General features: G+C 36.6%; 1 protein-coding gene across 1 annotated transcript in view; it reads right to left on the minus strand.

The window, feature by feature from the left end:
- Positions 1-16,989, minus strand: part of LOC148942222 (monocyte to macrophage differentiation factor) — an 86,327-nt gene that overhangs the window by 20,906 nt on the left and 48,432 nt on the right. The window contains exons 2-4 of the mRNA XM_089103540.1: positions 11,705-11,934; positions 9,659-9,819; positions 178-373 (exon numbers count right to left, since the gene is read on the minus strand). Coding sequence (XP_088959666.1) covers positions 178-373; positions 9,659-9,819; positions 11,705-11,848 — 501 coding nt within the window. The 5' untranslated portion in view covers positions 11,849-11,934. The remainder of the gene's footprint in view (positions 1-177; positions 374-9,658; positions 9,820-11,704; positions 11,935-16,989) is intronic.

Genomic DNA, 16,989 nt, shown 5'->3' on the forward strand with positions numbered 1-16,989 from the left:
GACATCATTTTTAGAGGTTTCGGGCTATTTTTTACCATGGGATATGTTAATCTTTTACTAAGCTGCAGCTACCCTACAACCATACTTATCTCTTTTCCCTGGAAGTATTAGCCTATTATCTTATAGCAGCACGAAATAAAGTAAAAAGGAAAAACTAAATAAATAAAAAAAGCTTACCTGCTGATAAAGAATACCCAGGGAAGCAAGAATCCAAACTCCATACATAAGATCACCCATACTGAGAATTACAGCTTGGCGACGGTCAAGTACATGTCCGCTGTGATGGTGGTACAAAGTCAACCAAGGAAAATATGAAGCAGCGATAAAAACGTAAATCATTGCTCTATCGCACCGATGAAGCGTCTCTTTGAAACTGAAATTGTTAATGGCTATAGAAAATTAGGAAGGAAGGCAAAAACTTGAGGTACTGATAGATATTGCAAATCCGAAAAAAAACAATTGAAAGAACAATGGAGTTAAGAGATTTAACATACAAAAAGTACAAAAAAAGTAGTTAAAAAGTTCGAAAATCCGAAATACAGCTAGCACGACAGGCTATCACACCCATTCAAGACCATTTTTGCTTTCAAAAGCAAGATTTGACTAGATGTCAATAACTGTCTTCTACAATTATTCAGTTAACTTCACCAGTCACTCCTGTATTGGTATATGACGTTGAATTGTTTCTATATATCGCGATTTAAGAGCTAAACTGACGTCATTTATGTTTGTAACTTACTATATGCGACAAGGCCGTATCCAGGGGGGGGGGGTTACCCGGTTTGAACCCCCCACCCAAAAAAAAATTTGACCGAGTCGAAAATTAGTCTAAAAAATACCTGTAAAGACAAAACCTTACCAGAAAAACAATATGCTCCCACACTAAATCCTATTGCATTTTGTGGGTTAACGGTTCTGATCAGCTTACGCAATTAGGTAACCATAGGTCACCCCATGTTCACCTGACCTTGCATAGTAAACTAGGGTTAATAATATGCGCTCTGATCAGCTTACGCAATTAGGTAACCCCATGTTCACCTGACCTTGCATAGTAAATTAGGGTTAATAATATGCGCTCTGATCAGCTTACGCAATTAGGTAACCCCATGTTCACCTGACCTTGCATAGTAAATTAGGATTAATGGGCGCTCGAGGTATGGTATAAGAGAGTGCAAGATTGTCAGTTCAGTTCAGTTCAATTTCGGACTTGGCTAAGAGAAGAGCAATTTTCAACATGAAGAGGAAGTGTGACATTACGTCGTTTTTCGCGCCCAAGCGGATCAGGGATGTTGCTGACAGTGGCGTTAGCGGGACGTCTGCGGAGCATTCATCTACACCTGTGGATCTGAAGGGCACTGGAGCCATCGTTGAAGCTTCTGAATCACGCACACTGGAACCAACCACGATGCAACACGCACTTGCACCAACCCAGTCTTTATCGTTGTTTGCAAATGACATCGGTCGTTTTGTCAACAAATCATCCAGTCTCGATTCAAATTCTAAACTCCGTTTGCTGAAGAGCCCCTGGACTCCAGATGTCTCCTAAATTTTTCCAGTATCCAAAAAAAGGAAGCTGAAGTTTCGGTTAACTTGGCTCGCTCGTTTCAGTTGTTTGTCCGACTCTCCGTCTGAGGACGCTGCTTTTTGCAAATTTTGCGTTCTATTCTCGTCAGAGACAGCTGGCAAAGGCTGCCACCAGCGCTGGGGGAATGTAGTCACCAAACCATTCAGGAACTGGAAGAATGCGATAGAGTGCTTCACAGCTCACCAACAAGCAGAGTTTCATAGAAACTGCATCGTATCGGCTGAAAACTTCATTTCTGTCTCGGAGAAAAGGCAGGACAATATCGTGCACCAACTAGAGGCGGCGAGGAAAGCGCAGGTTCAAGAAAATCGCCAGAAGTTGCGACCAATTGTTGAGACGGTGATATTTTGTGGGTGGCAACAGCTTGCCCTCTCGTGGTACTAACGATTTCGGCCCAATTTTGGTCTCAGATCTAGAACCTTCTCACAATTATGGTAACTTTCGAGCAGTACTGTGGCTAAGGGAAAGATACGGTGACGATGTTCTGAAGAACCACCTTCTTTCTGGTGCCGGAAATGCCATATATCGTTCTTCCATCAGCCAGAATGGCGTTATCACCGCATCCGGGGAGCTTTTTCAGCAGTCTATTATGGAAAGAGTAAACACAAGTCCATGCTTTTCGGTGCTTGCCAATGAAACGGCGGACGCTTCGAATACCGAGCAGCTGTCTGTTTGCGTCCGCTACACTTTCAAAGGGAACTTGCATGAGGACTTCCTTGGTTTTACCTCAGTTTCTAATTTGACTGGGCAAGGTCTGGCTTCATCAATCCTGCAATTTCTCGAAAGCCTTGGTCTTAATCTGAACAAGATGGTTGGTCAGGGATATGACGGTGCAGCAGCGATCAGAGGGGTGTCCAGGCTGTTATACGTGAAAAGTATCCGAAGGCGCTTTACGTCCATTGTAGTGTGCTTTCACGTCTATTTTAGATGAGCCCTAGCGTATAGCCTTTATCATGGGCTAGCAGATGTCTTGTCTAACAATGAAACGCGATTAGAGTATAAATGCAGACGATGCAGACCGTCTCGATCCCTACGAAATATTGATCTATGTTGCTTTCTTGAGATGTTTCACTCCCGATTTGAAACAACGATTTGTGCTTCAGCACAAATCGACATTGACAGCACGACTGCTGTCACATCTCAGCGTCCTTTCTCTTTCCAAAATTGTTTCTGTCGATCTGAAGGCATTAAACATGGAATCATTGGTTGAATTGTATGGCGATATTCTTCCCGAGCCAGACTATCTGAAGCAAGAAATTGAGCTATGACGCATCAAGTGGGAGAATGTTCCGGTATCAGAAGGCCTACTTGTGCTGTGTCTTCGCTTCAGGCATGCGACGCTACCTTTCTTCCAAATGTTTTTCTTCTTCTGGCTGTTCTTGCGACGCTACCTCTTAACACTGCTACTCCGGAAATAAGTTTCTCAACGCTCAGAAGACCCAAAACCTGGCTGAGAAATTCAACAGGAGAAGAACGACTGAGTGGCTTAGCCCTCCTTGCAGTCCATAGGGACGTTGGCATCTGCCCTGAAAAGGTTATCGACATTTTTGCAGGGAAGAAAAATCGTCGCCTGGATTTCGTTTTACAGATATTCGCCCTTACTTTTAGCTAAAAAAAAAAAAAAAAAAAAAATATATAGACTACTTCTAGCCTACTATTTGGCTTCTTTTTGCGCAAAAAAAAAAAAAAGCTTGTATTATTTAACTTTATGTAAAAAATTGTCTTTTTTTTGCGTTACTAAAAAAAAAAAAAAAAAAAAAAAAAAAGACCCCTTATAGATACGAAAGTATGCCTAGTGGACGCGTCCTTGTTCGCAAGGGGCGGACTAACGGTCTCAAGCTAACGTAATGTTGCTCGCGGATGTTAGAAAAACTCCACGGGAAAAAATCGGGTAAACCCCCCCCCCCCCCCCCGAACAAAAATCCTGGATACGGCCCTGATATGCGACGTCGTTCATTATCTTGGGTCAGAAGATGAAGTTTTTTGTCAAAAATTGCGTTTTCTTTCAAATATTATATTTTGTTACTTACTAAGTGCGCAGATATTCCAATTTCCTTCAAATGAGACAGAGAACATCTCTTTATGATTTCTCAGTTCCCCGCTAGCAGTGAAGAAAAAAAAAAGAATAAAAAAAGGAAAAAAAAGAGCACGCATCAGTCATACCCATGCAAAAAAATAATTTTCTTTGTTGTTCAAGGTGGGAGGATGTATTTTTTCTCTATCAGGTTTACAACAATGTTGATTCCATTGTTGTAGTTTTCATTTTGGTCTGACACTATTTTTGAGGGTTCTCATTCTCTGGAATTTCCATTAATTTCTTTCCGCAATAAACATCTACGGTTAGGATTAATCATAGTTACCGTCCCAGAATCCGCTTCAAATGGAACTTTTTCGTCACTTAACAGTTTTTTTTCTTCAAAAAGTGTTTTGAATTTTGGTTATTAAGAGTGCCTCTTGTCTTTGTGTTCCGCAGGATGTGATCAATCCTTGTCATAAAAGGTTACGGTGATATAGCACAACCCTGTTTTACTCCTGACGGAATCAGGAATAAAAGGGTTTGACCCTTTGGTGTCTTGACGTTATATTCGCTACCCTCATACATGGCAATAAAAGTCACTATTTTCTCAGGAATTCTATAATGGATGAGAGTTTTCAACAGACTTTACATGATATACGGAGTCAAAGGGCTTCATCAAGTCCCCATAGATTTACAGATCTTCGAACCCCATTCCCTGCTTTCTTCAATTAGCAGTTTCGGATACTCTGTAGAATAGCAATTATCTTTGAAACACTGCGGGATATTGATCTTACCAGGAGTTGATCTTGCAAGATGTTGCTTGTCTACCAGGTTGCTGCCTTCCTTCTTAATAATTGCCGGGATGATGATTTTCCCAGGATTGGCAACTTTTTTCTTAAGTCTTCCGCCATATTTTGGTCTTTCTTTTTTCTGCGCATTACAGGCGTTATAAGCTCCTCAGGGACTGCTGATTTTTTACTGTCATTTTCCGGCCTAGTTTCACTCCAATCATTTTCCCAAAATCTATGAAATCTAGACTTTCTTCGTATTTCAGCTGTGTCACAATTATTTTTGAAAAGCCGTGGGATATTGATTTTACCAGGAGTTGACTGTCTACCAGGTTGTTGCCTTCCTTCTTAAAAATTGCCGGGATGATGATTTCCGCAGGATTCATACGATTCTTCGTATTTCAGCTATGTCACAATTAAGGAGATAATTTCTTAAACCATATTGGTCTGCCATAATATAAAAAAGAAACGATCAAAAATGCTTTTTAAGCATTCGATCGATTGTTTTTTCATTTAATTCTCCTACAATAAAAATTGGAAAATTCTTATCAACTGTATTTTGCCCACTAATTCAGATTCAAAAATGCTGTACTAAAAATTCCGCTGACTTCGTTTCAAGGGGAAAGCAAGTTTCAGTTAAACCAAATACAAGAATTGACAGTTCTGATGCGGATTCAATGTATACCAATTGTGATTCCCAAAAGGCCGAACTCATTTTGGAACACACACTTAATTTTAACCCGTCTATATCAGAAAAATCTACACTTTGGAATCAGATACTTCTTTCACTTACAGCCCATTGTAACAGAACTTCCTTTTATTTCCATTAAAAAAGGCACTTTTTATAGACAGAAATATGGCTTCCAATGGGCGTCCCCCTTTCACCAATAGAAGCTGATATCTTCATGAAAAATCTTGAAGAAAAAAAATGAAGACTTGAATTTTGGGCTTGTTTTAAAGATGATACTTTTTATTTGTGGGAGCATGGTGAAGAATCTCTGGTGTCTCTTCTTCACTTGCTTAACTTCTTGGACCCAAAACTCAAATTTACTCAAGAATCAGAAGTAGTTAGGCGTCTTCCTTTCTTATATGTCCTGGTGCACCGTAATGATATATGATTTAAGTTTGGGGTCTACAGAACACCTACACACAGTGACTGTTACTTTAACTATTATTCTTATCATTCTCCTGCAGTGAAAAGAGGAGTGGTCACTTCCCTAGGAATGACAATTACAGGTTTGTTCACCAAGTTTCCTGTATTCAGAGCTCGACCACCTTAGGGACGTTATATTTCGGAAAGGTTATCTGATTGGGTTCATAAATTCTGTGATTGAAAAACGAAATTATCCGAAACTGACACAGAAAACTAAGATCAAAAGGAAAAATGAGTTATCCCTTACGTAAAAGGGGTGTCAGACTAGATTTCCAATGATTTTAGGAAAGATTATATTTGCACTTATTATAGAACCGGTAAAACCATCAGTTCTCAAATTTATCAAGGTAAAGACCCTATCCCGAAAGGTGAAAACACTAATGTTTATAGAATTCCATGCTCTTGTGGTCTTAGGTACATCCGGACGGATCAACGGCTTACGGACCGATTAACTCAGCTCTCTACACCAATCGATAACACCCTCAAAAAGTAAAAAAAAATAAAATAAAGTTTGACTCCATACTAGCAGAACACAGTTATGACCAACCAGACCATACTATTTTATTTAACCAAGCTAATTTGATTTCACACGACAAAGGTATTGTCCAGCCCTACAGAGAAGCTGTTGATATTTATAAATGCCAACATTTAGGTCTAGCTTTGAACAGAAATACGGGGGATTTAAGAATAAATGACTCACATTTCGGTTTTCTCAAAAGAGAAGCCATTACTTTAGTCATCTCTGAAATGAAACTTGAATCATCTTCAAATTCACATAATAAAACGCGTCATCAACCACTCCGGTCTCATAAGGTTTGTGCACGGAATGTAATAATTCAAATCAGAGATCAAATGACATAGTTATCCACGTTATTTAATTGCTGGTCCGTTTGTTTCAGTAAATGAATCTTCTTTTGAAACCGTCAGTTGTTTGCTAGTATCCTTCGATGGCAGTTCAAAGATATTTCGATTTTCTGCAAATTCTTACATATTCGTGAATGACTTGCTTTTTTGGTTGTTAAGTATTTGGTTTTAAATTCTTCTAATTTTGGCTTTTATTGAATTTCATTTATCTTTTAATTTAGGTTTTTCATTGGTTTGTTTTTTCACATTAACACTCCACATTTGTTTTTGGTTCTTTGTCTTTTATGGCATTTTCCTTAAATATTTTTTTTTCTTCGCGCTGAAGAAAAAAAGCGGTTGTCCTTTCGAAATAATCGTTGTTTTTTTCAGTATTTCTGTTTCGTCTTAAAAAAAAATCAAAACATGTTTGATCGTTTCTTCTTTATACTATGTCACAATTATTCTGAAACACCGTGAGATATTGATCTTACAAGGAGTTGCCCGTCTACCTGGTTGTTGCCTTTCTTATTTAAAACTTCCGGAATAATGATTTTCTCAGGATTGCCAATTTTTTTCGAAGTCTTCCGCCGTATTTTGGTCATTCCTTTTGCTGCGCATTTCAGGTATTATAAGCTCCTCATGGAATCCTGATTTTTTATTGACATTTCCCAGCTCAGTTTCAATCCAGTCATTTTCCCAACGCCTATGCAATCTAGACTTTCTTCGTATTTCAGCTATGTCACAAGTATTTTTGAAACGATGAACATATACAAGGAAATTATCAGGACTAGCGACATACCATTATTGTAACAAAAATATATAAGAAAAAAAACAGGAAGGTATGAGTGGCGCTATTGCCACTAAAAGACATAAGTGGCGTTAGCCAAACTCTTGTTTGCGGCAATTATGTACGTTTTGGATCTTATTATTTATAGATAGTAATTTCTGTTCAAGTTTGAATTATCCTTGATTTTATTTCTTCTTATCTTTGTTTTAAAGTAGCTCTTTATTTTTTTCTAATAACTCTTTTTAGAAAGTTTTTTATTAAGTAAATCGTTAAGTAAACTTTCTCATTAAAAATATTTTTCTTTTTTGTATCTTCATTGAAATATTAAATAAGAATTGCCCATCTCTAAATTTCGCAAATACATTTTGCCCCCTCCCACTGTATTTTTGTGAATTGACGCAACTAGCCACAAAAGACTGTCCAAGAATTCATCCATAAAATTTAACAGGTAATATTCAAGTCTATAAGAGTGAAATAGCGGTAATACTGGTTAGATTTCATGATATACGGTACCTTAAAAAGTAAAAAACTGATTGCTTTATATATAATAAAATAACAGGTTGGAAAATCCAAGTGATACCAAATTTCGAAAAATACAATCTTGACTTTGGTGACTTTTATTATTTTTGTATGAAGTGCCGCCTACACAAAAAAAACCGCAAAGTAGTTACACTGTAGAAACATGGAAGTGAGTGGGAAAACCAATTATTCGCACATTAAAAATAGGTGTGCATTACAAGTTCCTTAAAAGTTCCCAAAAGTCACAAAATACTAGCCTTCTTGTCCCAGTTGCCGTTGCTGTAATAACATAAACGACGAAATATTAAATTTGAATTTACTTTTTAGTAGCTTTTACTACAATATAAGTTATAATATGCTGTCAAATAATACAATTGATTGCCTAATATAAAAAAAATAATAGGTAGGACAATCCAACTGATACTGAATATCGCAAAATATAAGCTGGACTTTGGTGACTTTTATTATTTTTGTCTGAAGTGAACAATTATTCGCGCAATAGAAAATGATGTGTATCCCAGGTTCATTAAAAAGGTCCTATAATCTACTAAATACTAACCTTCTTGTCCCATTTGACGTTACCGTAATAACGAAAGAAAACTAACTTAAAACTAACGTCCTAAGTTAAACTTTAAACTAACGTTAACGTTCGTTAACTAACTTCAACGAACGAAATAAAACTAGCTTTAAATTTGCTTTTTAGTAACTTTACGACAATGTTAATCATAATATACCGTCAAATAAAACAATTGACTGTCCAATATGCAATAAAACAACAGGCTGGACAATCATACTGTTACTTAATTTCGCAAAATATAATCTGGAATTGAATTATTTTTGTCCTAAGTGTCGCCTACACCAACAACTACATAGTAGTCATAATACTGAGTGAAAAAAAAATTAAAAAACACATTACAAAAAGGGGTGCGGTCCAAGTTCTTTAAAAAGTTCCTGAAAGTCACAAAAAAAACTTTTTGTCCAAGCCGATATTGCCGTTTTAGCGGGAACAACATACAACTAACTTCGGATTTACTTTGTAGTATATTTAACTAAAATAGCTAACAACAATTTTTAGTGAAGCAAATCTGCATCATTATCATTTTTGATATTACTATCACACCGAAAGATATTAAAAACAATGCTAGAGCGAAAGAGAGATGGGTAGAATTAAAACTTATGAATATTAAACCCTTGTATGCCTGATACGCCCTAAGTTACTTCACAACCCTCCTCTAAAGGTGGTTTCCTTTTTTCGTAAATGGAAAAGCACTGTGGTTTAAGAAACTATTCCTCTAAAGATCAGGACTCAATTATCCTTATTTCTTGGAAGAAAAGACGAAATATTGGCATAATACCAGAACATAATTTGTACTTTACTGAAAAAAACAACAAAGAAACAAAAAAAAAATGACCGTGGATTGTCAGTTTAATATACATATACTGATATTTATTCCCATAAAGCCTTAATGATTATTTATGAATTAAATTCAAAAAAGTGAAAAAACTTTTTTTTTATGTGTTTTGTTTTTGGGAAAGTGCAGATTATTTTCTGGTCTTGAGAAGGTACGGGAGCAGTCAACCCTACTCAGGTTAATTTTCACTCATTTTGAGTTTGACTCGGCTATGTATTGTAATTCCTGTTCGTTTTGGATTTCACTTACTTATTGACGGTGATTTGTGGTAGTTTTACGCTTGGAAGATTATTTGACCCTATTTCTACTCATTTTTGGTTTAACGGAGCTCTTTACTTTTATTTGAAAAACTAGTTTGCGGAAAAAGTTATTTCAATTAATCTTTGAAATAATCAAAGACGTTGCCCCACACTGAGTAGTGAAAATAAACGTTCAATGTACCGTAATTTATTCTTAGAAATTAATAAACTTCAACCAATGAGACATTTCCTTCTTAATTTTGAAAAGGAAATAGCGAAACAGATTGAAGCAAACAAAAGATGCGGCATACTTACTTGGTTCGACATTGACAAAAGCACACAGAATGAAAGACGGTTGAAACGCTGAATAAACCAATTAAAGCTGCACCATAGACAAGAGATACCATTTTTTGAACTGAACAAACTGCTTGCTGTTGAAGCAAGTAGGAAGCATAAACACTTGGAAGAATACATATCTAAAATAGGGACAATTACTCATTTTCAACTAAGTTTATGCCAAAATTGAAATGTAACACAGTAAATGAATGAACTTATTACAACTTTATTTGCATCATAGCCTAATCATAACTAGACAGAAGCATCATAGTATTAATGCAGAACATGTAGACACGATCAATAGTCTATTATTATTCGGAAATCGAATTGAAATCACTATTGTCAAAACGTTAGCTTACATTTGGCTGTTGTAGAGTGAATGGTGAGTGCTAATGTGTAATGCTCTATGGCCGAGTTGAGACTGTGCAGCTCTTTCCACATCCAACAATCGTAAAATATAACATACAAGAAGAAGCTGACAGTTCTTATAACAGGGAAAACATACAAGGGGGTTCAAGTATGGACATTGGGACCTTTATACAAACTTGGGCTGCAAAAAAATACAAAACTAAAATATGTAGACTAAAGAATACTAAATATTAAATTAATTAAAAAAAAAAAAAACGGTTGGCTGGATTGACAAAAAATATTGGAACAAAAACAAAACGACGCGAATAGCCAAAATGTCAATTTCTTTAGTAGTCTAGTAAAAATGTGGTTTGACTTCAAACAAATTGCTATACAAATGATTCTTTCACTATCTGACACAAAAATATGTGCTGATGCCCAATCTTAGAAGTTTACCACTCTAGCTCTTTCACAAATTTGAGTTTTTTAGGTTGAATTTGAGGTTGAGGCAAAAAATGTTGATTGAGTAAATACCAGTAAATGTGATTAAGTATGTCATTTCTACGCTCTTTTTTTGCTGATGAACATGAAACCAAATGTTTAAAGTAAAAAAAAATTGTTTGGGGCTTAAAGTTTTGATAGATAGTGAGGTTGGGGGAAAGGTTCTAGGAAAATTGCGAAAACAAGGGGTCAACCTCAAACAAATTACTATACAAATGAACCTTTCACTATCCGACTAAAAAACATGTGCTGATTCCAAATGCTAAAAGTTTGCCGCTCTAGCTATTTCACCTCATTCTGAGGGTGAAAATAGCATAGAAATTACATATCTAATCACATTTGCTGGTATTAACTCAACCAAGATTTTTGGCCTCAACTTTATATTCAACCTAAAAAATCTCAAATTTGTGAAAGAGCTAGATCGGTAAACTTTTCGGATTCGGAATCAGCACGTATTCCTTAGTAGGATAGTGAAAGAATTATGTGTATAGCAATTTGTTCGAGGTTGACCCCTTTTTTCTAACTTTACAAGATGTAGCTAGAATTAGCAAAACTCAAAACTGCCTACACCAGATGAATTTTCCTAATTGACTATTCCAGCTTTTTTACACGGTTTATTGATAAAACAAAATGTATGGATAAATTAAAATGGTAAAACAATACCATATTATCTATGCCAGTAACTACTCATCCAAACCAAATTATTGAGAAGTAGAAGCATATTAAGAACTCGTAATAATCATTTAATTCTGTTTAATACCCAGTTTGTATAAAAACTGGGTAATAAAACCCAGTATTGTTTTATCACCTGAAACTTAATAGGCGTAAATCAAGCATATCTTTACTGTTTTGTAAAGCAATAAAAATATTTTAAGAGTTGCCAAAATTTTAGAGTTGCACATATGTAGCATCAAATAGTTTCTAGCTATGATGAGATCTAAAATGTCTTCAGTGAACTTTGAAAAGTTGATACTCTTTTCTCCAAAAAGATGCTTGATTGGCTTGTCTTTTTTGGTTCAAATTGATCAAAGTACATTTCAGTCAGTACTTTCAATTTTACAACCGAGGTCTTTAACTGGGGTGATGGTGGCTCTCAGTGTGCAAGAATACCAATAAATACCTCTGGCTAAGGAACTCTGAGCCAAACCAAAAAACTAACTTAAAATGGAAACATACCCCATGGGAAGCAATGTTTGCCAGATGTTCTACGTTTGTAGGCTTATAAGCTTCTCCTTTTCTAGCTCTTTCGTTTTTCCATTGTATATCCAGAAACAATTCCTTTAATTGAAGTATATTTTTCACTTTATTCTCAGCAAACATGATTATGGAAGACCCAGAAAGAAACTTCAACAACAAGATTTGGCATCCAAAAAATAAGTTCAGGCAGTGATTTTGGCAAGACGTTCCTAAAAAGAAGAATAAACAATGCCTTTGGATATTTATAAACCTTTTCCAAGGGAAAAAAGGACAGAAGATTATTTTCTTTGCTAGTGACAGAAGATATCAAGTTACTAATTTGTCTAATTTCAATAGGGCCTTAGCGATGAATACTGAATTTCTAAACGAACTTATTTTTTTCTGCTTTAGAGCGCCTTTTTATACAATGTAAACACAGAAGTTTCAAAAACGCAGAAATATCATTGAGAAGTTTTCTGCTGTTTAACCCAAATAAAATTTGTTCAGGAATTTCTAAAGCCCTGTTTTCATATGCTCTTACAAAGCACAGTTGGCACAGTGATGTCAAGAGGGGCAACTAATTCAAGTGCATGCAATTAGTCCCGCTCAAGAGGAGGCTTCACCACTCTTCCATATGTTGAACATAGACCAATTCCTCAGAAGACGAAATGTTCAACATATTCCAATCAAACACCAGCTCCCTTCAAAAAAACTTTATTCCTTTAGCATGTTTGCTCCATTATGACAGTTTAAGTTCTTGTTCTTGTCAATGTATAGACATTAATTGCTGAAAGCTCAGCAATTCAAGACTTTATTTCACTGCAATTTTGTTTTCAGTGTCGTAAGTACAAAAGAAAATATTTGTAACATAATTCGTTTTAAGCAAAGCCCAGGTGATGCAGTAGGCTTTAGACTTTTACAGGTAGTGGAGTGGGAATGAGACAGTTGTCAAACTCTTGTTTGTAGTGATTTTTGTTCGTTTAAGTTTCATTTAAATATTCAATTTAAGTTTTACTCGTTTTAAGATTTGTCAATTTATCAGAGGCAACGCTATAGCGTTGCCTATAGTAAAGACCATACGGCTCCAATGTTTTATTATTTATTTATTTATTGTTTTTTTTCCAGAGACACTTCATATGGAAGAGGTTGTCGCATAAACTTCAAAACGGGCCAATTCGATTGGAAATCGAAAGTTCTAGTGCCCTTTTTAAGGGTCAAAAGTGATTGGAAGGCAACTAACACCCCTTCCACAACCACCATTTCCCCAAACATATCCAATCAAAAGTTTGAGATAACCAATTTTATTCTACGTAGTTGATTTTCAGATAGAAATAATGTTTTTGAGGAGGACACTCCCCCCACAGCCCTCAAAGCAAAGGTTGTAAATTATCCCTGGGGGCATATAAGGTTTTATAGAAAGCTTTGTCGTAGAAATTTCAAAAAGGGCTCATTGGATTGGAAATTCAAAAGGCTAGTGTCTTTTTTAACAGTCGAATGTGATTGGAGGGCAACTAACCCCCCTCTAACGCCCACCTTTCCCCAAACACATTCAATCAAAATTTCGAGATAGCCATTTTGTTCAAGGTAGTTGAAAGTTCTGGAAGTTAGGTCTATGAGGATGACAGCCCCCCCCACAGACCTCAGGGAAAAAGGTTGTAAGTTATGCCCTGGGGGCATATAAGGTTTTTATAGAAAGCATTGTCGTAGAAACTTCAAAAAAAGCTCATTCAAATGGAAATTTAAATGGCTAGTGCCCTTTTTAATAGTCGAAAATAATTGGAAGGCAACTAACACCCCTTCCACGTCCACCATTTCCCCAAACACATCCAATAAAAATTTTGAGATAGCCATTTTGTTCAACATAGTTAAAAGTTCTGGAAATTATACCTTTGAGCAGGACATTCCGCACACAGTCTTCAAGGCAAGGGATATAAATTACACCCCGGGAGCATATATGGTTCTTATGGAAGTAATGCTTGTATAAACTTCAGAGAGGACTCATTTGATTGGAAATTGAAAGTTCTAGTTCCCTTTTTAAGCGTCAAAAGATATCGGAGGGTAACCAGCCCCCCAACACCAATTTTTCCCAAATGCATCCGATAAAAATTTTGAGATAACTATTTTGTTAAAAGTAGTTCAAAGGTCATATAACAAAAACCGCAGCCTCAACATAACCCCCCAAGACCCGGGGCAGGCGTTTTAAGTTATGCCCTGGGGGCATACATGGCTCTTATGGAAGGGATCCTCGTATAAACTTAAGAGGGCTCATTTGATAGGAAATTGAACGTTCTAGTTAAGTTTTTAAGAGTCAAAAGAGATTGGAGGGCGCCTAGCCCCCCGCCCTCCACGCTCTTTTTTCGTCAAACCCATCCGACCAGAACGTTGGGATATCCAGTTTCTTAAAAAATAATTCAAGTATAACAGAAACTCCAAGGTCGACACAGCCCCCCAGGGCCCGGGGGCAGGCCTTGTGAGTTATGCCCTGGGGGCATATATGATTCTTATGGAAGGGATGCTCGTGAAAACTTCAGAGACGGCTCATTTGATTGGAAATTGGAAGTTTTAGTTCAGTTTTGAGAGTCAAAAGAATTGGAGGGCAACTAGTCCCCCACACGCCCCTTTTCCCCAAAATGCATCCAATATAATTCTTTAGATAGCTATTAAGTTAAAAATTGTTCGAAAGTCAGATAACAAAAACTCAGGTGTCGACACAAACCCCCCAGGGCCCGGGGGCAGGCGTTGTAAGTTATGACCTTGCGCATATATGGTTCTTATGAAAGGGATGATCCGTATAAACTTCATAGTGGGCTCATTGTATTGGAAATTGAAAGTTCTAGATCAATTTTTATGAGTCAACAGATTTAAGTGCAACTAGCCCCCCCCCCATGCCCTTTTTTCCCCAAACCCATCCGCTAAAAAATTTTGAGACAGCCAGTTTTTTAAAAATTATTTTAAAATTAGATAACAAAACTCCGGTGTCAACACAAACCCCCATGGCCCGGGGGGTAGGTATTATAAGTGTTGTCCTGGGAGCGTATATGGTTCTTATGATAGGGATGCTCGTAAACTTCAGAGAGGGCTCATTTGAATGGAAATTGAAAGTTCTAGTTCCCTTTTTAAGAGTCAAAAGATATCCGAGGACAACTTGCCCCCTCCTCCAACACACCCTTTTTTTCCCAGGCCCATCCAATAAAAATTTTAAAATAGCCTTTCACTAAAATAGTTCAAAGGTCAGATAAGAAAAACTCCTGTGTCGACATAGCCCCCCCTGTTCCGGGAGATAGTTCTTATGGAAGGGATGCTCGTATAGTTTGGAGATAAACTCCAAACATATCCACTGTCTCTTTATCTAGTTCTAAGTTTCTAGCAGTTGCTGACTTTAACCTGCCTTCTATTGATAGGACATCAAGTACAACACAACTTTCTGATGAGTCATTTGAAAATCAATTCCTAGAAACTTTACATGAGCATTATTTGCATCAGCACATTCAAAACCCTACTCATTTGCGCGCTAATTCAACCCCTTCAGTTTTAGACCTTGTAATTACAAAATCGCCAGATGATATTGCTAGCGTTGAATTTTTGCCACCACTAGGAAAAAGTGATCATTTGGTATTGGTGATATCACTAAACTGTTTTGTGGGTTTTTCTGATATTCCAAATCACTTTCCCAAATATGATTATGATAGAGGAAATTACATTGCATTTTCAGATTATATTTCATCTCTTTCTATACGAGAGGAATTACAGCAATGTAATGCTACCGTTGATGCATCCTGATTTTATTAAGCAGGCCCTTATAGAAGGTAAAGATCAATATGTACCAATATATACTAGAAGACAGTTTTTCAAAAATAGACAGATCCTTCCTTGGTATATTGAACAAAAGCTAAAAGAAAAAGGTGATAGGTGGCGTGATCATTTAAGATTTAAAACCTTCGATTCTTGATTGAATTATGAAAGAGCTAGAAATTGAGCAACTAAGTCCCTTCGTTTAAATCGTCAAGAGGTGGAGACAAATGTTATAGCATCAGTCCAAAGTTGCCCAAAAAGATTTTGGAAATATGTAAGAAGGAATCAAGTTTCACAATCCCCATCATCCACTTCCTTTATAGATCCTGAAACTTTTTCACATATAGATAATGATTTTGTTAAATTACAACTTTTCAATAAGGTATTTGTTTCAGTTTTTACTCAAATACACACAAAAACACACACTCAGTTTACTCCTCCAGATTTAACAAAAGAATTTGATGATTCAGAGTTTACAGTCCAGCAGGTTTATCTGACACTCCAAAATCTTGATCCGGGAAAAGCACCAGATATTGACGGATTTTCCAATGTGATGTTACGTGAACTTGCATCAGTGCTTGCTGGACCACTCACATATCTCTTTAATCTTTGTCTCTCATCTGGTAAATGTCCTTCAGCATGGAAAAGAACTATCATTAGGCCGTTGTACAAGAATGGTTCAAAGTCCCATTTCAGTAATTACAGACCAATTTCAAATACATCAATCTTTTCCCGTATAATGGAGAAAACTGTGGTGAGTAGAATCCAGGCACATTTTGAGGAAAATAATTTATGGCATTCTGCTCAGCATGGTTTCCGTAAACGACGATCTTGTAACACGCTACTTCTTGAGGTGATTCATGATTTTCAATTGATGGCTGATAATGGTATTTTGTTTGATTGTATTTATATTGACTCTTCTAAAGCATTTGACAAAATTTCCATCCCACTTCTGATAAATAAATCTCAACTATATGGTATTGGCCCACAAACTAAAGCATGAATAACGGATTATCTTACAAATAGAACCCAAGAGGTTGCAGTAGGTGATGCTCTGTCATCACCTATGTCTGTCATCAAGTGGAGTTCCACAAGGCAGTTGTATTGGGCCAGTACTCTTCTGCCTTTTTATCAATGATTTGCCAGGTGTTGTCAGGAATTCAACCTTAAAAATATTTGCAGATAATGTAAAAATTTACAGGTCAGTAATGAGCGAACATAAGATTTCTTTACTTCAAGAGGATTTGGTTCCTCTGAGCCGGTGGTGTACTGCAAACTCTATGTTTATTAATGAAACCAAGTGCAATGCTGTGCACTATTTGCGTAGACTCCCTCAACATCACCATTACTTTGTTGATGGTAAATCAATTTCAAGTGTAGATTATGTTCGTGACCTTGGAATTTGCTTTGATTCAAGTCTCAAATTTGATAAACATGTATCAGAAATCACCCATAAGGCAAATTACCAATTACTACGTCTAAGGCGTACTTTT

This window comes from Artemia sp. Qi Xiang Cuo, chromosome 17 (assembly GCF_049724085.1).
Source record: "Artemia sp. Qi Xiang Cuo chromosome 17, ASM4972408v1, whole genome shotgun sequence".
Taxonomy (NCBI): domain Eukaryota; kingdom Metazoa; phylum Arthropoda; class Branchiopoda; order Anostraca; family Artemiidae; genus Artemia; species Artemia sp. Qi Xiang Cuo.